The following is a 24,236-nucleotide window of genomic DNA, read 5'->3' on the forward strand; positions in this document are numbered from 1 at the left end:
GCCTGAATTAGGAGGTTTTGCTTTTCGGATTTCTGTGTTTTGTTATTTTTCAAATCAGTCATTTCAAAATGCCAGTCACCTTGGAATGTAATGTAAATACCTCGAAGTCTCTCTCAGAGTTAAAAATGACGGACCACAAACGGAGACGGAATCTGAGAGGGCCAGAGAATTCTTTCGAAACTGTGCTGTGTACTTTACACGGGATGTTTCCAAATGTGGGATGGTCCCGACGTGGAGCCACGCGGCCCAAGTGACAATGCAAAGTGACAATTCTCCTGTGAAGAGCTGAATGGGCCCGAGGAGCAAGAGCTGGGGGCTCCTGTGTCATCCCTCCATGCAGACACAGGGGCTGGGCTGGGGGTCCGGGCGGGGGGGGGGGGCTCTTCCACCAGCAAAGATGCAAGGAGGACACGGAAGATCTGTGCTTTGATGACCTCCCCTGGCTCAGTGCCCATGGTCGCCTGTCCCCGTGTCCCTGCCAGGACACCCTGAGAGCCCCGCTCTGCACCCCATCATGGGAAGAGAGAGGACGATGGATTCAGTGCAGCTTGAAGTGACGGGCATGACAGGGGGGAAGAACCAAGCGGATCCACCTGAGTCAGACCTCCTGGGCCCGGGACAGCGTGATGGTCTCCCACGCCTCACCTCGGCTCTACCCTGTTGCCACTGGTAGCAACTCAGAGCACGTGACAGCCAGCGAGCGTCACGCCTCTGTGCGCGGTCAGGTGTGGGAGCGGCTGAAGGACATTCTGGGCCCACAGAGAGGCACTTAATTCGGCCACGTGGGCTCTAGGGGCACGATGAGCCCCAGTCACACAGAGCTGAGCTCTCCCCACCCCCGGGGGAGGAGACAGGCACACAGCTGAGGCGACCCACCTCAGAGCCATGCTTCAACCACCCCGAGTCTCTTGAGCAAGGGACACCGCCGAGAGGACCTGAAGTGATGCCTGAGGCGGAAGTGCTGAGCGTCACAGGTGTCAGACTCAGCAGGTCCCGCAGCTGACACACACAGTCCTCAGGAGAGGAGGCTGCCGGCAGCGCGGGCTCTGCCAACCGGCACCTGATCTCCCTGGGCCGGGCGCGGAGCGGGACCCCAGCCTGACGGACCCCCAGCTCATTCCTGGACGCGTCCGCTCCTCCCTGGAAGGAAGCCAGAGTTCTGAGTAAAGAGTCCGCCAGTGTGGACCTGGTCTTCCAGAAAGCCGGCCGAGAGCCTGGCGGGGCCTGACGGGAACGAGGAGAACCGGGAAGCAATTTTCTTGGGCACAGCGGGAAGGAATCTCCTTAGGAAGGCGCCGAGAGCGGGAGACTGACTGCAGACAAGTAGAAATGGCTTGGGTGGGGTCGCCGTGGCCAAGGGGCCTCTGTGGGCTGCACAGACCGTGTCCCGCCTAACGTTTGGTCTGGCAGAGGGGCGGGACCCAAGGCTCCTGGAGCTGTCCTGCGGCAGCCTCTTCTCGGCCCCGTCTGGCCCTTCCCTTCCCTTGGGAGCTGTGTTGAGCCAAGAGTTGGCTGTGGCACCAGCACCGAGTGCGACTGTCCCTAGGGAACACCTGGCCTGTGAGGCGCCCGACAGCACCGAGTGCGACTGTCCCTTGGGAACACCTGGCCTGTGAGGCGCCCGACGCCGGCCAGGCCGTCCCCAGCCCTGATTCCTTCCCTGCCCGCCCGCAACCTCAACAGCCGCATCAGGATTCCCACCACCCGGGGCCCCCGAGACCCCTCTGCGGTGCTCCCGGCTGAGACCTGCCCCCGTGATGCGGCCGCTTCTCCCGGGCGGCATTTGGGCCCGTCCCAGAGCCTCAGCCCCACACCCTGCTTCTCCTCAGCTGTGTGACCCGGGCGCTGAGGCGGAACTAGGCGGGCCGGGGGCTCAGCCCCCACCCCAGCAGCCCCCCTCTCTTCATCCGCTCCTGTCCCCCTCCCCCTGCCCGGCCCAACAGTACCACCAGCCCCGGCTCGATCCTGGGGAGGGAGGAAGCTTCCTCTGAGCTGTGGCGCCAGGACGGGCCCCTGTCCACTCGCACGTGCCCGGGCCATGCTGCAGACGCACGGTCGGCTCTGGGTTTCGGCTGCGGCCCGGCCCTCCCTCAGCTGTGGGGCCAGGACCAGACCCCCAAAGTCCTCAAGCTCCCAGGCCGCTCCCCGCCCTGCCTGCCTTCCGGGGGCGGGCTGTGAGGTCTCTGCTCCCGCCTCAATCCCGGAGGCCAGGGCTGCAGCGGCGGCCTCAGCAAATCTTGCACCAACGGAAGAGTCCAGTGGTTCCACTGTCAGGGCCGGAGGCTCCCGCCCTCAGCAGCTCTGCCTCCTCCCCAGCAGCGAGACGCCTCCTGCTCACTCTTGTCCGGCCTCTGGCACGGCTGGAGGTGGATCCCGCACAGGCCCCAGACGGACACGCGTTCAGACCCCCGCGGCGGCACGTGGCAATTCTGTGAGCAATTCCGTGCTTCCCTGAGCCTCACTTCCCACAGGGTGGGCCTGACCAAGAGAGCCGTGCGGGAGCCGCCACCCTGTCCTGCTGGTCGCCCCCCTGCACCGCCCCGGGACGAGCAGCCCTTGCGTGGTCTGGTGCAGCCCTGCCTGGGCCTCTGGCGGAAAGGCCTGCCCTGTCACTATCGGGCTCTCTCCCCAGCAAACCACGCACGCTCAGCTCCTGTGGGGCATGGACTTGGGTGCGAGAAGACAGCGGTGGAGAGACGAGTACGGGGGTGTCCACCGCAGAACCCACGTGGGCCAAACGGGTGTGTAGGAAGGTAGGAAGGGGTGAGGGAGGAGAGCGAGGGCAATGCCAGAGAGGCTCTGAGGCCAGAGGCAGGGCAGGAGGAGGGGCTGTGGGCCGGGCCATCCACAGCCCTGGGCGGTTGGTCGGGAGTCTGTCCGCCCCGTCCTCTCCGTGCAGAGCCCAGGGCAGGGCATGGGGCCCCACCCCTCTGCACCCCAAGAAAGTGCTTTCCTAGGCTGTCTCAGGGGCATGTCTCTGTCCGGGCAGCCTGTGCAGCCTGTGTGCGGGTGCGCATGTGTGTATGCACATGTGAGTGTATGCATGTATGTGTGAATGCATGTGTATGCGTGTACATGTGTACATGTGTGCATGCGTGCATGCATGTGCACATGCATGTGTGTATGCACACACGCGTGTGCACATGTGTGCGTGTGTGTGCATACACGCGCACATGTATGTGTGTGTACACGTGTGCACGCACGCCCGAGTCAGCTGGGTGTGCTGTGAGCTGCCAGCTCCTCCCAGGCCTGGCGCTGTGCTGTGAAGCGGGGAGCCTCCTACAGTCGGGGTGCGCGTGTGGGCTCTGGTGCACGCGGCCATCCTTGTCCTTGGGCCCAGGCGCCCACGCGGCTCTGTGCCCCCAGTGCCTGCTCCTCTGAGCCAGGGCTGTCACGGCTGGGGCCACTGGCCGCTCCCGGCAGGAAGCCGTAGCCACGGGACGCGTCTGCCCACGCCTTCCTGCCATTGTGTGGCCGGCCACCCTGCCCCCCACCCCACCCACTGCGTGTTCTGGGCCTGGGCCTCGTCCGGGGCGGGGGTGCAGGGTGGCCGCTGCAGTGGGCCAGACTCCACCCAAGTCTCTGCGCCTCGACAAGCAGAGGTCACTTCAGCAGGGGCCCGTGTCGGGCTGCTGAAGCCACCGGGCACGGATGGGGCCGACCTCGCCCCTGTCTGGGCCCTCCCAACCCCGCACCCCGGGCCTCGCCCGCTGGGTCCTGCTGCCCCGCCCGGTTCCCTGCAGGCCAGCAACATGTCCAACCCGAGGGAGGCCCAGGGGCTGGTCTGAGCCGTGACTGTTGACCAGCCCTGACCCTCGAGCGTCAGACTGCAGGTGCCGGGACTCCCAGAGCACTTCCAGGAGAGGAGCACAGACCGCAGCCCTCCCCAGGCAGCTGGGCCTGCTCCGGTTCCCACGCCCTGTCCCCACCCAAGCCGCACGGCAGTCCCCAGGCTCACTCCCAAGCCCTTTCACCGAGGCTCCGAGAGATGCTAAGACGCCGCAACTCCAGCCAGGAAACCAGGGTCGGGTCCCTCCTGCCGGGCCAGGGAGCCCTGAGCTGGCACCTGGGGAAGATCACCCCTAAATTGGAGACACGTGTCTGAGTCCAGACGCGGGTGGGGAAGGAAGGAGGCTTGTGGAGTTCCGGAATGCACACACTCGCTTAATTGTGCCTCCGAGCTCAGAGGCCCCTCGCCCGCCTGGAGATGTAAACATTTCAGAAGTGTCATTAAGTCATAAAGTCTTTGAAACAGGCCCTGAAGAGCGAGCTGCTGCGTAATTGGCCTAATTGGCTCCCATTACGCAATTAGCATAAATCAGGAATAATAGACTCGGAACACGTCACTTCATAATCAGGACACACAACAATCACACAGGAGCGGAGGCCGGGGCGGAGGCGGGGGCTGCAGAGGCGTCTCGGAAGGCGCCTGACTTTCACGGGCCCGGCGTCTCCACTGGCACGACGCAGACGCTCGGGAAGCCAAGCAACGTGGGCTCGGAGCCGGGACCTGGGGAACGGCCGCGAGAAGGCGCCGGACGCGGCTAAGGGAGCAGGTGACTGGACCCCTCTCACCAGAAGGACGCCACGCCGCCCCCCTCCTCGTCCTTGGGACTTTCTGCTGGGAGGGAAACATGCTCGGGGCAAGCCCGCTCTGCGTCCGGCTGTGGGCTCCTGTGCGGAGACCCCCGAGGGCCCAGACCCCGTGTTCACACGCGCCTCGGCCGTGTGTCCACCACACACGGGCAGCTGGCCGCAGCTTCCCGCCGCACCTCTGCCTTCCCACTGTGTTCTTCTTAAAATATATCTATTTATTTCTGTATTTTGAGGGGGAGGTCACACCCGGCGATGCACAGGGGTTACTCCTGGCTCTGCACTCCGGACTTAACTCCTGGTAGTGTTCAGGAGTATGGGATGCTGGGAACTGAGCCCGGGCCGACCGTGTGCAAGGCAAATGCCCTACCTGCTGTGCTATCGCTCCAGCCCCTGTGTTTATCTTTTTAATGTTTTTAGTTTGGAGGCTCCACTTGGCAGTGCTCGGGGCTCACTCCTGGCATCCCGCTCAGGGATCACTCCCGGTGGTGCCAGGAAGGAAAGCCGGGGCCCACGCGTGCAGGGTAAGGGCCCTTCCTGCTGCGTCTCCGACTTCCCACTGAAGGTGCTGGAACTCACGTTCCAAACCCCTGCAGTCCCTTCACGTGTCTATGAATCACGGCAGGTGACCGCAGGCTTCTGTGGCAGCTCTGCGTGTTAGTGCTCTCTGTTCTCTCCATGTGTGTTTTGGGCCCCCCAGAGAAAGGTCTGTCTCGGATGCTTCCCTCTCTGTCCAGGCCACGGCAGCACCCCGGGCTGCGGCCTTGCTCTAATTCCCTCCAGACCTGGCCTGAGACACCCGAAGGAAGTTAGGGAAGCTGCCGTCAGTGGCCGTGCCGGGAACGACAGCAGATGCTCATAAGCACGTGAGCTCGAGGGTCCTCGCCGACGGTGCACTGATGCCACAGCTGAGCCAAGGGCTGTCAGACAGTACCAGGGTAAGGCGTTTGCCTTGTGTGTGGCTGGCCCAGGTTTGAGCCCCGGCACCGTGTACGGTCCCGAGCACCATCATAGGGGATCCCTGAGCACAGGGTTCCGAGTAAGCTCTGGGCGGTGCCAAGGCTGGACCTCAAATCAAACAACCAAACACAGGGTGAACCAAAGCGCGATTAATACATAAGCAGCAACATCCACTGGCAAAGGAAGACCGGAAGCACCACAGCTGGGGAGAGGCCGCTGTGTGCAGCTGGAGGTGCCCACCGGCTGCCCGCTGCCCTACACTACGTCCCCTCTCCAGGACGATCTGCTCGGAACCTGGAGTGACGGCACTTCTGCGTCGGGTTGGCCAGCCCAGGACTTTAGGGAGGGTTTTGAAGCTGGGCGGTGGCCGCCCTCCCCCCCCACAGCCGTCCCTCTGGGGACAGTCCCGGCCATCTCCTCATCCCCTGGGGACAGTCCCAGCCATCTCCTTATCCCCCAGGTCCAGGGATTTGTCTGATCGCTGATATAAAAGGCTCCCGTCCTTTCCTCTCTCCAAGCGAGTCAATCCCACGCGTGGCGTCTCACGTGTTCCTGAGCCACGCCCCAGCCCCAGCACCCAGCAGACCCTCTACCCACACCCCACCACTCCTCTCGTTGCCATCCCGTCTGCGTGCCCTGCTGTCCCCTGGCCCGCAAGCGCCCACCCTGCATCTGACGGCCCCAGGATGCCCTCAAGCCACACCCAGGCCGGCGCCCAGGGCGAGAGTCCGCCTTCCGCTGAACAGTTCTGCGGGGCGAGCGTGCGCGGGAGGCTCTGTCCCCGTCATGTGCTGCTGGTCCTTACTCGGCTACCGTGAAGCTGCTGGGATGGACAGCGGAGACCAGGATCTCTCTGGGGAACAGAGTCCTTACACCACGCTGGCGGATGCCCAGGGCCGGCCCTGCGGAATCACGTGGTGGTTCTGCTTCAGAAATATTCTGAGGGGCCTCCTGCTGTTTGCTGCGGGGGCCACACAGCGACAGTCCTTCCCCACACGCTCACCAGGCCGTTTCCTGGCCTCAGCCCAGGACGGATTCTTCATCCGTTTACAGTATCTCTGGATTCCTGCGCGGTGGCCCCGCCTCTGTGTGCCTTGAGTTTCTGATAAGAGCATCTAAATAGTTTGAGGGGTTCACTCGCCATATTTCACTGATAGGTGATGCCCAGTGTGTGTGTGTGTGTGTGTGTGTGTGTGTGTGTGTGTGTGTGTGTGTTGACCAGACGCCTGTCTTCACTCACTGGGGAAGTGACTGCTGAGAGCCTCTTTCACGACCGGGCTCTGTGTTCTTTTGCTGCTGTCTGAGTTGACTGTGTATCCTAGCTAGCAGTGTGACATGGCTGCAAGTGTATTCTCTTTTTTCTCTTTCTAAGGTTTTTGTTTAATGATCTTACTGTTCAGAAGATGTCAGACAGTCCCATTCTATAGCTTATTTTTAGTTACTTACATATTTTTATTGGAGTGACACTGCATTATAGTATTATGTAAGTTTCAGGTGTGCATCATTAAAAATTAAAATGTCTGCACAGGGCAAGAGAGCTAGGGCAGGGCTCGAGGCTCCAGCCTTCCTCGCTTTGCATCCCCCACCCCCGCCCAGTCTCCTCAAGCCCCCCTGCCCTCACGGCCCCCTCAGCATTCCCCGAGTCTCTGATTTCGCCCAGATATTAGTTACTCTTTTCTCACAGGCTAATATTTTACACTAAATAAAACCGACCTGGGAGCTACATCTAATTTTGTTGGACTTTAAAAGTTGACCTTGGGCCTTTTATCGCTACGAAAGAATCTCCCTGACTTTGTTTACCATGTGTCCTAAGCCTATTTCAGACTGAGGAAACCGTATTCCTTGGGGAGGCTGACTGGATTCACTGTGTACTTCAAGGGATCTGTGTCCCACTTGAACTGTCTTACTTATAGACAGTCTATATTCATCCTTATTTTCATTTTTCACCAGGGGCCACTCCCAGCACAGCTCAGAGAGATGGTGCCTGCTTGGGCCACGTAGTGCCAGGGATCAGACTGAGGAGACTGTGTGTTCAAGATGAGTACTCTAGGGACGGGTGTTTGAGCATTGTATAACTGAGACTTAAACCTGAAAGCTTTGTAACTTTCCACATGGTAAACTAATTAAAAAAAAAATAGGATCTGCAAAGATCTCAGTAACCCATTCTGTTGTGATGAGAAAAGAAAAAAAAAAAGATGAGTACTCTAACCATTGAACCATCTTTCTGGCCCCCACTGGTCTTTTAATCCATCAATCAGTCAGATTAGTCTGTCTTCCACTGGAGGAAGCTGTTGCCATTCCGATCCTTTACTATCCTTTCAATCTTTTCGTTCATTTGCACTTTCTATGGAATAAGCATTTACAAATATTGGACATCTCCATAGGCTTGTTGGAGGGAGAGAGAAGAGCTCCATGGATCTGTCATTTTAATATTTTCAACAATTCTAAAAAATTCTGCTCCTTTTAAATAACATTATTGCCCCATGTGAACCATCTCCTCTTGCCTCACAAGTAAGGGGCTCCCCGTGTGCTGTGGTTTCCTGTGTCACTATAGCCCTTTCCTTTATTTTCATCATGAGTCTAGCCCACGGTTTATAGATGTAATTGATTTAACAAAAATGGACCCTCACTGATCTTCCTGGGTTCTGTTTTGCTTATTTGTACTCTGAGTCTGATTATCTCCTTCCTTCCCGGGACTCTGCTGTTTCTCTCGTTCTCTAGTTCTCTTACGTGTGACTTGATTGCTTCCTGGAGGCCTCCAGGCCTCCACTGGGCGCTGAGCTTCCCTCTGGGTACCGCAGTACTGCAGTACTTCCTCTCCTCCCCGGGTATCAGCTGGCTGCTGCTTTCCTTCCCTTTCCCCGGGGCCCCGCAGGGCTCACTCTGCAGATGCCTGTGCCTTCCCCTCCTCCAGTTAGAATTCATCTCTAAATCATCGGTTGTGGTCAGAGGGTGATGTCTGGTATGAGTTCAGCCTTTTAAACTTGACTGAGGCTTGCTCTGCACCCCAGCCCGTGGCCTCTCCGTGGGGACACTGCGTGTGCACTCGGGGAAGGATGTGTGTTCTCACACGGAGGTTCTTCCAGGACCGCTTCAGCCCATTTGGCCAGCCAAGTCACTTAAGACTGATGGCTCCTAATTGATTTCCTGTCCTCAGACATTTTGGGTTGGCTGACAAACGTGATGGATTTGCACCCATCCTGCCACGTCCAGTCGCTTCAATCTCCTTGGGATCAATGGCTTTGTGCAGGGGTTGTGGCTATGCGTGAGTCTGTGAGTTCACAGACAGCTGCCAGATAATCAGAGAGAGGAGTCGTTTCCCCTTTAGGGGCCCGTGACACACACACACACACACACACACACACACACGCACACGCACGCACACATGCATGCACACACACGTGCGCGCATACACACATGCTCTCTGCACGCAGAGCAGGAAAGTCCCGATTGTGCTGTCAGTATCTCCCTTTGGGGCCCTTTCTATATTTTGATTCTCCGCTGCACTGGGTGCCTGTGCATGATGCATCTTTCCTGAAGAACTGCTTCCTTTATCACTCACTGCCGTCCATCTCTGTTATTTTGTGAGTCCTTGTCCTAAGGTCTATTTTATTTGCTGATGTTTAGCCGCATCTACTTTCCTCTCAACCCCCTATGTGATGGGACAGTTCCCTCCATCCTCTCATTTTCATCCCGTGAGTCTCCTTGGGCTCAAAGTGCATCTCTCTGAAGCGATGCGGCACACACCTTTAAAGATATGGATTCATCCAGTGCTGTGTTTTGGTTAGGGAAGTTTAGCCCCCTAACATTTAAGGGGACAGCTGGTACCAAGGTAGTTTACTGCCAGTTTGCTGGATAGTACTTGGTGGTTTACAATGTTCTTTTCTGCTGCTTTTTTCATTTTTCTCCTGATTTAACTTTCTTTAGCAGTGAGATTAAGTTCTTTTTCATTCTCTTTTGTGTGCTTACTGTGAGATTTTGCTTCGATTCACCATACAGTTCAGACGAAATATCTTGCATGTCTTGCTTTGAGTTGATAGACTATTTATACTGAGAACATTTTAAAATGTGCACCTTCCCCCCTTTCTCTTTAAGCTTTTTATATCTCACTTTAATTTTTATATTTAGAATTCACTTGACTCATAGTAACTTTCGTTAATTATACTACTGTCATCTTTTAATCTTCACTACTAAATGTCCCGCCACTTTTACTGTGAATTATTCTTTTCCTAGTTTTTCTCTTGCACGTTGCCTTGCTTTGACTGTCTTCCCAGCCCTCGGGGAGTCCCCACACGTCCCTGGAGGCCAGTGATGTGGAGGCAGAGTCCTTCAGCTGCTGCAGGTCCCCCAGACCTGAATGACAGCCTGACTGGGTATCTGATGCTCAGTTGGAAGCTTCTTCTGGCACAGTCAGTGCCGTGCGCCTTCTGGCCCGTGAGTCTACAGGAAGTTCTGTGGTTCTATCCGTGGACTGTGTGCTGTGTGTGTAGCACCGGTTTTCTCTCGCTGCTTTCAAGGCCCTTCCCTCTGCTTTAACCAATCATAAAGTCCGAGGGTGTCTCCGAGTCCCTCCCACACCCTCCCCACTCCAGGGAAGTGCCTGGTGCTCACTGACTCACAAGACACCCCCCGCCCCCCGTTCCCCCCTTTCCTTCCAGGACCCCTGCTCTCCGTATTGTTTCTCTTGATCTCCTTCGGTATCTTCTGGTGTTTTCATTTTCCAAATTCTTTCCCCCCTTGTCGTTCTGGGTGGGTGAGCTGCTGTGTCTGACAACGCACGCACCTACTGTCTCTGTTCCCGCTGCCACCACTAGGCACGCCGCTCCCCTGCCCCGGCCCCCGCTGTACTTCCCGGCTCTGGGACCCGCGGTGGCGTCCCCCTAGTCTCACGGCTGACGCAGGGCAGACTCAGAACCGTTCCGCGCCCTCTTTCCCCTAGACTCTGCCGCACGCCAACTCCTGCCCAGGGCTTTTCTCCTGTTCGTTCCTGCGGCTGCTCCTGTTTCTCCCTGTCCTGATTCTCTGTGCTCCTTGGTTTTGTGTGGCGCCACTGTCCTTGCTCCGGTGGTTTGTCCCCGGGCGGCGCATACTTGAGTTCTGGGTGTGTGGTCACTGCAGCCCTCCCCAGCTGGACAGGGCAGCACCGGCCTGTCCACCCGGCCCGGCATGCCGCACTGGGTGAGCACGGCTGCCAGGGGGTCCGAGGACCGCGGGGCACGTTGCCTGTTGCTGTGACTGAGCCGGGGAGCCCGGGCAGGCGGGAACTGACATACTCGCCAGGGAGTGAGACGCTGCCCTGGGCGTCCCCCAAAGTCTCTCACCCTCGAGCAGATGGAGCAAGGGCGGCTGCTGGGGTTCCCTCCCCGGCGGGGCAGGGGCGGTCCAGACTCCGCGTTCTGCTTGGGGAACCAAGTGCTGGGGCTCTTGGGGGCTCCTGGGCCGCCGGAAGCCGAGACCGTTGGCTACTGGCCGGCCCGCACGAGGCACGACGCCGTCTCGGTCTCTCCGGGGCGGCTCTCCATGCCCCGGCACCCCGCAGCTGCGGGAGAGGGGACACGTCACGCACGGCAGTGTCTGTCTCCTCGGCTCCGCCCGAGAGCATCACGGGGCCCGGTGAGCCCAGTCCGTCCCACGTACTGACAGAGCAGAGCCGCGTGAGGCCCCACTCCGGGGTCGCATTGGCCACGTTCCTCCGACCCCGGCAGACAAGCCAAGCCGTGCTCACGTGGGACCGAGAATGCCCAGTGCGTGTCTGGGACACGTGCGCCACCACCTCCCGGCTCACAGGGAAAGGACAGGACAGGGAGCTGGATTAGTGCAGCCCCTGGTCACCTGGAGAACATCGGGCTACGGGCCCAGGACATGGGCCGGGGGCTAAAGGCGCAGGGGGGTCCCCTCGGCTCCATTCCCGACGTCACCTGGCCCCACGCACTGTGTTAGGAGTGCTCTGCGCCCCACGCCCCAAAGAGGAGGAAACGCAGAGACCAGCTCAGCCCAGTCGGTAAGGAGCCTGAGGAACGCTGGGTGACGACGGCTCCACTCCGGACTCCCCCGGACACCCGAGTCCTGTCAGGCAAGGCAGAGCCGCGCGTGACCCCGGCTCACCGGCCTGTTAGCCTCTAAAAGCCCCTCCCCCCGGCTTGCTCCCCCCCTCGCAGTGTGTCTGCGTGAGTGGAGGCTGCGCCCGGGAGGGAGGGAGGGGCCCAGCTCTCCTGACACCCCCCCCAGTCTTCAAAGCCTGGTTCCCAAACAGGCCGCACAGCCGTCCCCTCCCGTCGGGCAGGAGAGCTCAGTGGGCAGGTCTGTGTGCAAACCTCCCCCAGCCCCGGTTTCCTCGTTACTAGGAGGCGGGCTTGTCTCAGAGGCTGCAGCCAGCCCCCGGCAGGCGCTGACCCTCTGAGGGAGACGCCACCCTCCCTGGCGGCGGGGGGTCTGAGAGCCCCTCGGCCATGCTCTCTGCGTGACGCTCCTGGTCACGAGAAGGACGTTCAGGCCCGTGGGTGCTGTGGGCGCCGTGAAAATCCATCCCGCGCGCTGCCACGGACGTCACCGGCTTCTCGCCCTGCCAGCAGCGCGCCGCCTCTGAACTCGGGCGTGCGTCCCCGCCGCCCTCAGGGAGTCGCAGGGGCTGGGCCGGGACGGAGGGTCTGTGGGTGAGGGGGGCGGCCGAGCACGCGTCTCAGAACAGGGGCCGCGGCCGGGCCCTGAGTCACTCACCACGATCATCTGCGCCACGTAGCTCTCGGGGCCCGTGTACTCCGTGGGGTCCTTCACCCGCACCAGCACCAGGAAGTACAGGTAGTGCCACATGTTGTGCTCCGCCTTGATGTGCTCCTCGAACGAGACCGTCTTGTTGTCGAACTTGTCCCTCTCGAGTCCTGTGGGGCGGAAGACGAGGGCGCTGTGGCTCCGGCCCTCCTGGAGGAGGCGCCTTCCCAGGAAGGGGCGACCCCAGAAGCCACGCAGGACCCGAGCCCTGCCCAGCCGCCGTCTGCAGCGCCCCAGGGGCCGGCTGTGCCAAAGCCACCGGCGCAGTGCACGAGCAGGGGTGTGGGGGCGCGGCCGCAGACGCCGTGCGGCTGTTGGCAGCCCTGCAGCGGGGAGAGGAGACAGAGCAGGTAGCTGCTGAGCATATTGCTGGGGGTCTGAGGGGCATATGCCAGGAGGTGGGCCGGCTGGGTCATACACATGCGCCTTTTGAGACAGTCCCGTACCGTGTCCAGACCTGGGCTCAACCCAAGGGCCCAAAGTGGACAAAGAAACTACGGCGGACACGCACAGTGGAACACGCTACTGTTGTAAGAAAAATGAAATCTTGAAGTTTCCTGGTGTGGGTGGAATTCGGGACTGTGGTGTTGGATGAAGTCGGGCAGAGGAAGAGAAGACACGTGCGGGACGGACGGGCTGTCACGTGGGGGAGGATGGACCCTGTAGCGGGAGTAAGAGGCGCTGACGGGAACAGGCCCTGAGAACGGGCCTGCAGAACTGGGTCTTCCAAGGGAGCAGGATGAGCGGATGGGAGAGAACCTGCACGCATGGGGGGAGGTGCCCACATGGGGGGGCGCCTGGAGCACTCTATGCAGTATCACTATTACCAATTTTTTTTTTTTTTTTTGCTTTTTGGGTCACACCCAGCAATGCTCAGGGGTGACTCCTGGCTCTGCACTCAGGAATTACTCCTGGCAGTGCTCAGGGGACCACATGGGATGCTGGGAATCGAACTCGGCTTGGCCGCGTGCAAGGCAAACGCCCTCCCCGCTGTGCTACCGCTCCAGCCCCACACTATAACCAAATTTAATAAATTATGATGCCTGAGTAAGGGCAAGAAATCTCAAAAAATTTATATGCAAATTAGAGAGTTATTAGGAAATTACTAAAAATTTGGGAGATTAAAAAAACCAAGCCCAACCCTAAAACACACTGTGTGAGCAGAGGCCACAGCCAGGGCGGGCGCGAGGAGCCGCTTTCCCCGGGAACGGGGGTCAGAGGAGGGCCGGCAGCTGGGAGGGGGCGGGCAGCCCGGGGCGCTGGGGCAGGGCCAGCCCGTGTGGACGCAGAAGGTCTGGAAGGTTCCACCCAAGGCCGGGCGGGGATGGAAGGGGGGCAGGAGGGAGCCGGCGACGGAAACTCGAGCGGGCAGCCAAGGCGGGGAGCCGGGCTCCGTCTGGCTTTGCAGTCTGGACGCTGGAGGAGAAGCCGGGATGTGGAATCCCAGAGCTGGCCACTCTTCCCAAAGCTCAGTTAAAAGACGAAAAGGGAAAGAGAGAAAAGAAAGAAGGGGGCCGGGGGGAGGGAGAGCCACGTGGCCTTCCCGGCGAGTCCCGGCTCTGACGCCCTTGGCCCCGGCACGAAGCCTCTCCCCGGCGTGGGCTGGGCCTGCCCGCCTGCTGCTGGACATTCTGCCGGAAAATGCCTCGGGCGACGCCTCGTCTCACCTGACCCGGCCGCCCGCGTGCCCCAGGGACGTCCGTCCCTTCCCTCCCCACGGCCGGGCCGGGCCTGCACCCAGCCTTCCTGGCGACCCAGCCCAGGAGGCAACGCTGCTTCCTCCTGCCCCTGCGTGAGCCCGCCCGGCCTAGATGGATGCACGGGCAGACGGATGGCAGACGGCCGGGCCGGGCTCCAGGGCCCCCCTGCCCCCACAGACTCGGCAACACGAGGGTCACCAGAGCCAGGACCGGGCGCTGGCAGGCGGCTTCTGGGCAGAGGCTGCATGTGGGGCGGGGGTGGGGGGCGGGCTGGGGGGCTGTGGTGGGGGAGGGGCTGGGGACCCAGCGCCCGGGGAGGGGGGGTGTCTCTGGGCTCGTCTGCCGTCACCCAGGCCCCAGCACCCATTTCCAACTCCCGGGCTGCCCCCTAGACACTGGGGATGGGCCAGTGACCCTCACCTGCACGCTCCCTCTCCCCGCGGGCCTGGTGCCCGCCGACGCCCGTGGACGCTGGGCCCTGGCACCCGGCACCCACCGAGCCGGCCCTGCCTTTCCCACGGGCGTCGGGCCTGGGAAACAGCACGCGTGGCACGGCGTGGCAGAGGGCAGCCGCGGCGAAGGGGAGAGGCCGGAGAGGAGCCGGGGACGGAAACTTCCACGGCGTCGCGTCCAGCTGGCTCCGAGGGGTCCCAGCAAGTCTCCACTCAGTGGCGCGGGGCAGGGAATGCGGCAAGCGGACGGGTGGGGAGGGAGAGGGGCTGGACAGGCCCTGGGCGGTCACCACCGGGGACCGCTGGACAGGAGACTGAGGTCGAGGCAGGAACGGGCCCGGGTTCCAGGAGAAGGGGTGCGGCGTGAACGGGGAGAGAGGGCGCGGAGGGGCGGCCGCGGGGAGAGGAACGGGAGACGTGTCTGCTGCTCAGCACAGACACCCTGGGGCCAGGGGCCCGCGGCCACCCCTGTCCCTGTCCACTCCCGGCCCACAGGAAGGGCTCGGGAGCACTGAACGGGGAGCTTGGTGCAGGCGTGAGGGACGCACGAGATGGCGTGGGCAGCGGAGCTGGTCTCCCACCCTCTCTCCCCCTCGGCCTCACCTGGACCCTGCACACCCTCCCCCGTGGGTGCAGCCGCTGCAGCTGGACCCGCCCACCAGGGCGTCCCCCCCCCCCCCGGGCAGCGCCATCCGCCCTGGCCCGTGTGGCCCCGCCCACCTCCCCGCTAGCGGCTGCCGTGGGGCCTCTCCTGAGCCGGGTCCCCGTGGCCGACCCTCCCCCCTGCCGCCCCTGGCTCCCCCGAGAGTCACGCCTGCATCCCCGCCCCGCCCCCGCCTCCTCGCGGCCTGCTGAGACCCTGAGCGCCAGCTGCTCCCGCCATCCCCGCCACCAAGGGCGTGCAAGACCCCAGGCCTCGTGCCACTCAGGCCTCAGGCAGCTGACAGTGCTCGGGAGCACCTTTCAATTCTCCAAAGAGCTTCTGTTTTATACGATGACTCTATTTGGGGGCTCCATCCAGTGTGCTCAGGGCTGACCCTGTCCTGTCCTCGGGCATCAGCCCTGGCAGGGCCCGGGGTCCCACGTGGGGTGCCAGGGTCTAACCCGGGTCAGCCGCGTGCAGGGCAAGCACCCGGCTAGAGCTGCTATTTCACTCCGGCCGCCCTGGGCTACTCTTGCCGACCGTCTGAGTAGCATCGGAAGAGCAACTGACACGTCTCTTCGGGCAGGTGGCACTGGCGGCCTCTGGCCCAGCCTCCCCCGAGCCTCCTCCCTGCCAGCCTTCGCCCGGGAGTGGGAGCCTGCCACGGAGACACTCCCACCGCGTGTGTGTCCCGGAGAGCTGCAGGCGGGGGCGCCTCTCCCTCGGTGGGGGGGCTGCTCCGTGGCGCCAAGCCCCCCTCGACCTCTCGGCGAGCAAGCATGGCTCTCGCCCGGCGAGCCTCTCACACGGCGAGCAAACCTTCCGCGTGGCGAGTGAGGCTCTGAGAGTGGCTGTGTGAGCCCACTCGCTGGTGGGAGCACGTGAACACACCAGAGCAGAGTGTCAGGGGCTAGGGGGGCTCCGAGGGTTGGCAGACACACGCGAGCCGGGTTTGGTCCTGGCACTGAGTGGCCACCCCTAACACCGCTGGGTGTGGCCCTGGTGGCTGCTGAGCACTGCAGGGCTGAGCCGCCCCCACCCCTCTCCCGGGGAGTAGGGGCTCCTGAAGGGAGTGAAGGGGTCATGTGGACAGCGGTGAGGGGTGGTGAGGCGCCCGGTGGCGGTGGGCCCGGCACCCTCGTCAGCCCCAGACGCACTAAGCCGCGGTGACCTCAGCGAACAGAAGGGCAGCGGGATGGCGGGGCCTCCCGTGGGCCCAGCAGCCCCGGCCAGCGCGGGCGCGTAATCTGGCTCCGGCCAGCTGGCCTGGGGGAAGAATTCCTCCCGGAGCGTGACAAGTGAGAGTCGCGCCCGCCTGCCCGCGGCTGCCCGCGCGGCGCGTACCGCAGATGAAGCAGGTGGTCTTGAGAATCTCCTCCTTCTTCTGCTTCTCGCTCCTGAGGTCGGCAAAGGTGTCGATGATGACGCCGAAGATCAGGTTGAGGACGATGATGATGACGATGAAGTAGAAGAGGAGGTCATACACCACCCGGGCGGCAAACAGGGGCTCCTGGGGGGGAAACGCCGAGATGGGCACCCGAGGCGTCGGGCAGGCGCGGGCTCACCGCGGTGGGGAGAAAGGGAGGGAGAGAGGGTGCCGGGCCCCCTCCCTAGGCACGGCCCTGCCGGGGCAGGGGGCTGACGCCGGCCTGCTTGAGGAGTGGAGTCCCCACGGCTCCGAGACGGGGGCGCACGGCTCAGCCGGGCAGCGGGGAGTGGTCCAGCTCCTGGTCTGGCCTCGGAGACTCTGCAGCTGAGCGGAAACTCCCGCCGTGTCATGTTCAGACACAAAACCAGGCCAGCGCTTGCTCGCGTTCCGTGTTCTGCAGGGCCAGTGACAGGGGCCTTTCCTCCTGGGGACAGGGGCCTTTCCTCCTGGGGACAGAGGCCTTTCCTCCTGGGGACAGGGGCCTTTCCTCCTGGGAGGGGACACGAGCGTCCCTGGGCCCTAGCGGCCTCCAGCCCCGGGGCCCTGACCTCCAGGCGGGAAAATCGTCCCCACTCTCCCCCGTTGAGTCCTGAGGCCATCCCTGTCCCCCTAGGAGGGGAGTCGCCGGTTCCAGAGGCCATGCAGGTGGACACCCCCCCTCCCCGAGCCCCAAGAACCAGCCCCCGCCCCGCGTGTGGGACCCCGGGGCGGCTCACGTCCTTGGAGTCACGGGTTCCAGAGGCCACGCAGGTGGACACCCCCCCTCCCCGAGCCCCAAGAACCAGCCCCCCCCCGCCCCGCGTGTGGGACCCGGGCGGCTCACGTCCTTGGAAGGCCTCCGGAGCACGTCCCCCACGCCCCCGCCGTTGCGCAGGCCCTGGTTCAGCACGGTGACGATGCACATGAGCAGGGTGTCGCACGTCCTCTCCACGCCGCCCCCGGGCTCCTCTTCGTCTGCGGGAACACCGAGAGAACACTGCAGCCTCTCGCCCCCGCGGGCGCCACGGCCGGCGCAGGGCCCGGACCCCTCTGCCGGCAGACGGGAGCGGCGAGTCTGGGGAACAGTCTCCCACTGTTGGTGGCGGGAGCGTGCTGGGGCGGGGGTGAGCAGGGGCAGGGGCAGGGCAGGGCGAGGAGCCGCCGGCAGGATCCGGCAACCCCATCCCCAGGGCACCCACCGTGCAGGGACCCATTAAAGGAGCAAAACCTTCTTGGGCCCTAATGGAGACTCGCCGAACGCTCTGTGCAAAGAGCAGCACAGACCTCGGGGGGCTTTGGCCCCTGACAGCACCCACCGGAGGCTCAAAGATGCGGCGTGTCCACCCGGGCTGGCACTGGGGTAGCCCAGGCATGGTGTGTCCACCTGGGCTGGCACTGGGATAGCCCAGGCATGGTGTGTCCATCTGGGCTGGCACTGGGGTAGCCCAGGCAAGGTGTGTCCACCGGACTGGCACTGGGATAGCCCAGGCATGGTGTGTCCATCTGGGCTGGCACTGGGACAGCTCAGGCATGGTGTGTCCACCCGGACTGGCACTGGGGTAGCCCAGGCAAGGTGTGTCCACCCGGGCTGGCACTGGGGTAGCCCAGGCAAGGTGTGTCCATCTGGGCTGGCACTGGGATAGCCCAGGCAAGGTGTGTCCACCCGGGCTGGCACTGGGATAGCCCAGGCATGGTGTGTCCACCCGGGCTGGCACTGAGATAGCCCAGGCAAGGTGTGTCCACCCGGGCTGGCACTGGGGTAGCCCAGGTACTGGGATAGCCAGGCAAGGCATGTACCACCCAGGCTGGCACTGGGGTGGCCCATTGCACAGACTGCAGCACCAAATGTGTACGACAGTTTGTTAAAATGGCTTGGTGGATACAAAAAAAAATCTGCCATATGCTTGGACACTAATTTACTTATCAGTGATTTCAAAAGTTTGATTTCTATTTACTGGAAGAAAGTAGATCTATTTAACGGAGCCACAGACGGCCAGAAGCACAGACGGCCGCATTAGCATCGATGACTTAAAGGGAGAGCCTGAGCGCCGGGGGCCGGTGTGTGTGTGTGTGTGTGTGTGTGTATGTATGTGTGTATGCATGTGTTTGTGTGTATGCATGTATGTGTGCATGTGTGTTTGTATACATGTGTATGCATGTGTATATGCGTGCGGTGCATGTGTATGTGTATAGTGCACGTATGTATACGCATGTGTGTATATGTGTATAGTGCATATGTGTGCATGTGTGTATATGCATGTGTGTATATGTGTGTGTGTGTAGTGCATGTGTATGTGTGTGTGTGTGTGTGTGTGTGTGTGTGTGCAGGGCTAAGGTACTTGCTTTGCATGTGGCTGACCGGATCACCCCAGCCTGCAGAGTCAGAATTCAGGCATAATCCACGCGTTCTAAACTGGATGGGCGTAGTGTTAAATTATCCTCCTTCTCAGTTGAATATTAGGAAAATATATTTCCCTTAATTTATAATAGAAACAAAATGTTCTATGTGAATAAAGGCATAAAAATATATTTCACCGCATCTGAAATGGTCTGTCCTGCTCTGCGGTGTTAAGTGTGTGCTATTTGTAATATGGACGGGCCTGAATGGGAGCATTTATTATTAAGTGCCATTACTGCCCCTTTTTCCTGCTTCCAAAATGACATTATTCACTCTTCCCCGCTCCTCAGCACGAGATCACCACTGGGCTGTATTCGAAACTCTCGAGAGCAGCTGAAACCCTCTTGTTTGCTAGTCTTAGACCTTCATTATAATCAACTCATTATGGAAATGCGGATTTAACAGTCAGCGAGGGAAACAGGACACCCGGTGGGCAGTGAAAATGTGCCGGGAGCCGGCCGACAAGGTCCTGCCACTCCCCCTGCCTCTCACTAAGGCGGAGTGCCAGAGACCGACTCGAACCCTGCATTAGCCACCGGACATTGGCGGGTTCCGTCCCCTCTCTGGACATCCCAGTGAGTTTTCTAGAAAATAATGTGGCTACAGGCTGTCCCGCACGCCTGGCCTTGCCGAGCCGACCGCACAGCGACGCTCTGCTCCGGGGCGGGCTGCTCGCCACACATGGCCCGGCCCTGAGCTCAGGTCATGAGAGCAGAGGGGCGGGCGGGGGCCACGCTGCCCAGGGGTCTGCGCTGCGCAGAAGCACCTCTTTGCTTTTATCTGGGGGTTGCACCAGGCAGTGCTCAGGACTTAGTCCTGACTCTGTGCTCAGTGCTCACTCCTACAGTGCTCGGAGGGCCCCGTGGGGCATCAAGCCTCAAAGCAGGCTGGGCTGCAAGTGCTCTAGGCAAGTGCTCTGAGGGCTACCGCCGGCCCCCAAGGTACTCAAGGAATGAAAATGACGCTGTTTCCACCCCGGGTCAGGAGGGCGTCACAGCAGGAGGTGGTGGGCTGGACCTGAGAGCCCAACGGTCAGCCTCGAGCCGGGCTCTCCGGACACTGCGGCTGGCCCCCAGGGCGGGAGGACAGGCCCTGCAGGCAGCTGAGCCTGATGCTGAGCCCCAAGGTGAGAGGGGGGCTGGGTCCCTCGAGGGTAGCGTGTGTATGTGTGTGTGTGTGTGTGTTTGTGTGTATGTGTGTACATATGTGTGACTGTATGTGTGTATGTGCGTGTGAGTACATGTATGTCTGTGTGTGAGAATGTGTGTGAGTGTATGTCTATGAGTGTATGTGAGTGTGTGTATATGTGTGAGAATGTGTGTGTGTGTGTGTGTGTGCGCACGTGTGCAGGGGGGCAGGGCAGGGCTTGGGAGGCCCGGGTGGGCCGGGCTAGCCGCTGACGGGCTGTGCCGGTGTGAGAGGGATCTCTGGGTGGGCCTGGGCAGGAGTTCGGGGAAGACTGGCCCCGGCCCAGGCCTGACCCCAGGATGTAAGTGCGGCGCCTCCAGCCCCGCAGAGGGACCCCGAGAGCACGGGCCGAGGTGTCCGGGACCCACCTGGGCTGGCCGGGATGGTGGGGGAGCAGTTCTCCTTGAAGCAGGTGTCAGCCAGGGAAGGCAGAGTCATGGTTGGGACGTCGCCGTCACCTGAGAGCAGACGCGGGTCAGAGCACAGCACCCTTGGCGGGGCTCGCGGGCCGGGCGGGGAGGCGGGCGGGGAGACCCTCAGCGGGGCCCACGGGCAGGGCGGGGAGGCGGGCGGGGAGACCCCGGGCCTCGGCCTGAGGAGGCGGGCAGGGCCTGGTCTGACCCACCGGATGTGGCAGGGCAGATGCCCACGGGCTCCCTGAGGGGTGGGGGCACCTCTGGGCTCCCAGTCTGCAGCCGCTCGGGAAGGGACTGTGGGGTGAGGAGGGGGCGGCTCAGGGCCGGGCAAGGGGCCCATCCGCGTGCTGCCTGGCACACGGGCAGACTCTGCCCATGTCCCCATTGGCCTGAGAGCCGCCGGCAGCCCTGTGGCGAGGAAGTGAGGCACGGAAGCGGTGAGCACGCCTCCAGCCCGTCCTCACGCCCAACCTCCAAGCAGGTGCCCAGGTGGGTGGCAGGGGTGGGGGGGAGGCGTGGGCTCATTTCCAAGTGCTCGGGTCGAAGCCATTCCCAGGGCGTGGCGAGCCCCCCCAGGTTTCGAGTCTGGCTGAGGGGGCAGGTACAGGGTCCGAGTGGCAGAGGAGGAGGCAGACGGGGCCTGGTCACCCCGTTACAGGCCCTGGAGGGGCTGCAGAGAGCCAGGCGGTGAGAGGGCGAGGCTGTCCACGGACTCACGGGGGCCCCGGGGCACCAGAGGGGAAGGGAGGGGAGCAGGGGGGCCCCGGTACCCGCGGTGGGGGTGCGGTTCTTCAGCCGGTCCACCTCCATGGTGAAGTCGTCCTTGAGGAAGAGGAAGCCGACGATGGAGAAGAGGTAGACGAGGATGAGCGCCAGCACCGCCGTCAGGATGATGGAGCGGCCGTTGCGGGTCACGCTCTTGATGACGTTCAGCAGCGTCTCCTCGCGGTACACCAGGTCGAAGAGCTGCAGCCAGAGCGCAGGGCGCGGGGTGAGGGACACACTCGGGGTGAGGCGACGGCAGCCGGGACGGGAGCCGGGAGGGCACAGAGACGGACAGAGACACGCGGAGCGTGGGGCACCGGGACGGGAGCCGGGAGGGCACAGAGACGGACAGAGACACGCGGAGCGTGGGGCACCGGGACGGGAGCCGGGAGGGCACGGACGCAGAGCAGAGAGCCACAGGGAGCAAAATGCAGGGCACAGAAGGACAACGAGAAGCGGCAAGACACAGGAAGGAGCTCGGACGGCGAAAATGCAGATCCCAGGGCCACGGAGTGAGGAGATCAAACACGGAAAAGCAAAAACACAAACTACGGAACATCAGAACATGGAGCTGCGGAGAAGCCAATGGCCACACTCGGGTCAGGAATTTGGAAACCAACAGAAAAATGTTGGTAATAATGAGGAAATTATAAAGACAAATTCAAATTTTAGTTTCTCTATAAAAAAAAAATGAATGATGGGGCTGGAGCGATAGCACAGCGGTTAGGGTGTTTGTCTTGCATGTGGCTGACCTGGGTTCGATCCCCGGCATCCCATATGGTCCCCTGAGCACCGCCAGGAGTAATTCCTGAGTGCAGAGCCAGGAGTAACCCCTGTGCATCGCCGGGTGTGACCCAAAAAAAAAAAAAGAAAATTTATGTTATACCTTAAAGATGAAAGAAATTATGCATTTTTTCTCCATTTGGAATCTATGAATGATTTTTTTGATAAGTTTTTCGGTTTTTTTGGTTTTTTTTGTTTTGGTGCTAGATTGAACCCAGGGCCTCTCTATCAGCAAGGACTTCTTAATGCAACATAAGACGTGCTTTTTTGCTGACTGCTTCTTGCTGCCCTTGAGTGTGAGCAAGGGCGTGGGGAGGTGATGGGTTTGACTGCGAGAGAGATGGGAAGGGAAGCTGAGACACGCACAGGCTTTCAGAGACAGTTCTGTGACACAGGAGACGGGGTCTGCGGCTCGGGCCCCTGAGGGGTCCAAGCCCTTTCTGGAGGGAACCTCCACGCTCGTCTTGGCCGTCTGGGCCAGAAGGACTCCGGCCACTGCCCTGTGTGAGGTGACAGGACACGTCGGCCAGCACACGTCTCACTAGCAGAGGGCCTGGGGCTGGAACGTAACCGAGGCGGACGGAGGGCTGGTTCTCACGCCTGCGGGGCAAGACAAACCCCAGCCACGCGGACTCTGAGCCCTCGGAAGGTCCCGACCAAACAGGTGTGTTTGTCCGAGGCTCCGGGCCGGGACTCGGCGTGTGACCGTCTGCCCACGTCACCCGACTTCCCCAGGCCTTGGGAGCTGGCTCGAGGGGCGGGGTCACACCTGGCGTGCGGAGGTGAGCTGCGGCCACCAGGTGCCCCGAGCCCCCCGGGAGGGCTCCCTGCAGCGTGGGGCCAGGAGCAAACCGAGGACCCTGACGGGTGCCCCCAAACTGGGCGAACAAGAGGCTCTTCAGAACTCCCCGAGGCAAACTGACACTGCGGCTTTAAGCGCACAGCAGACATGCAGGTGTCCCCGTCCCTGGACGGGCGGGGGCAGAAAGGAAGGATGGAAACAGCTGAGCACAGCTCGGGGAGCCCCGGGGAGTGGCCCACTCTCGGTGTCACCCTCGCGGGCAGGGCCGTCCTTCTGTTCGTTCCCAGAGGGGGCCTCGAGTGTGGCTCTTCCTCTTTCAGGGTAAGGATTGGTATTTTGGACACAACTGGGAAAGGCTAGGACTTTTTTTTTCTTTTTTTAGGTGGGGGAGGAGGGACACACCTGGTGGCACTCAGGGCTCGCTCCTGGCTCTGCTCAGGGGCCACTTCCTGGTGGACTCAGGGGGAGCCTATGGGTTGCTGGGAATGAACTCAGGCTGGGCACGTGCCAGGCAAACACCCTATGCTCTGTCCGCTCACTCCAGTCCCAACCGTGACTATATTTTAAAAACACGGACGTGTTTAAGCCACTAACTGGGAATCGAGTCCGTTACCATTCCCTCCAGGGGCCGTGAACCCCAACAGGCACTATGCGGCCTTCGCAGCCACCTCACTGGACCCTGAGCCGGCAGGAGAACTGGGGACAGCAGGAGGCTGGACGCCCGGGCTGGGGGCAGGTCAGGGAGGGCACAGTGTGGCACTGCTGGGGGGAAGCGGTCACTCTGGAGGGGACGGAAAGCTGACAGCAGGTGGAAGTGCTCACAGAGGCAGGCTGGGCAGGAGGGAAGCGGAAGCTGACCCCGGGGCAGGGATGGGTGCAGGGGTGCCGGGAGCCCCATCGTGCCTGGCTGCGTAACTCTGAAATCCACGGCGACTCCAAGAAAATAAATAAGCTACATTTCCGACTTGTGACTGCTCTAACTGCAGAGGCACGGTGTAGCAGGGACACAAAGAGGCAAAGCGCCCTTGGGCTGCAGCTCTCCGGGGGCCAGGGGGGTTGGGAGCAAACGCAAGGCGACTCCTTTTCGGCTTCCTACATGGGCTGGGGAGGTGTAGGTGAGGTCCCAATGCCCCCCTCACCTCAGGAGCCGACCTGGGTAGCTCCGAGCTCCAACATGGTCACGGGTGCCCCTGGGCCCCGCTCTGGCATAAGGCAAGAGAAGAGGACACACACACACACACACACACACACACAAACACACAAACACACACACACAGAGTGGACAAAGCAAAACCAAGAAATGGAGGTAAAAATCTGACGATCCAGGTCATGAACCGGCTCTCCCGGGCGGGGCCGGCGC

General features: G+C 61.5%; 1 protein-coding gene across 1 annotated transcript in view; it reads right to left on the reverse strand.

Annotated features, from left to right (window-relative positions):
• The window catches only part of ITPR2 (inositol 1,4,5-trisphosphate receptor type 2), a 317,220-nt gene that overhangs the window by 15,132 nt on the left and 277,852 nt on the right, over nt 1–24,236 (reverse strand). Inside the window, 5 exon segments of the mRNA XM_055118479.1 lie at nt 12,271–12,431; nt 16,461–16,626; nt 17,369–17,499; nt 20,479–20,568; nt 21,297–21,492. Coding sequence (XP_054974454.1) covers nt 12,271–12,431; nt 16,461–16,626; nt 17,369–17,499; nt 20,479–20,568; nt 21,297–21,492 — 744 coding nt within the window.

The sequence above is a fragment of the Sorex araneus genome, chromosome 10 (assembly GCF_027595985.1).
Source record: "Sorex araneus isolate mSorAra2 chromosome 10, mSorAra2.pri, whole genome shotgun sequence".
Taxonomy (NCBI): Eukaryota; Metazoa; Chordata; class Mammalia; order Eulipotyphla; family Soricidae; genus Sorex; species Sorex araneus.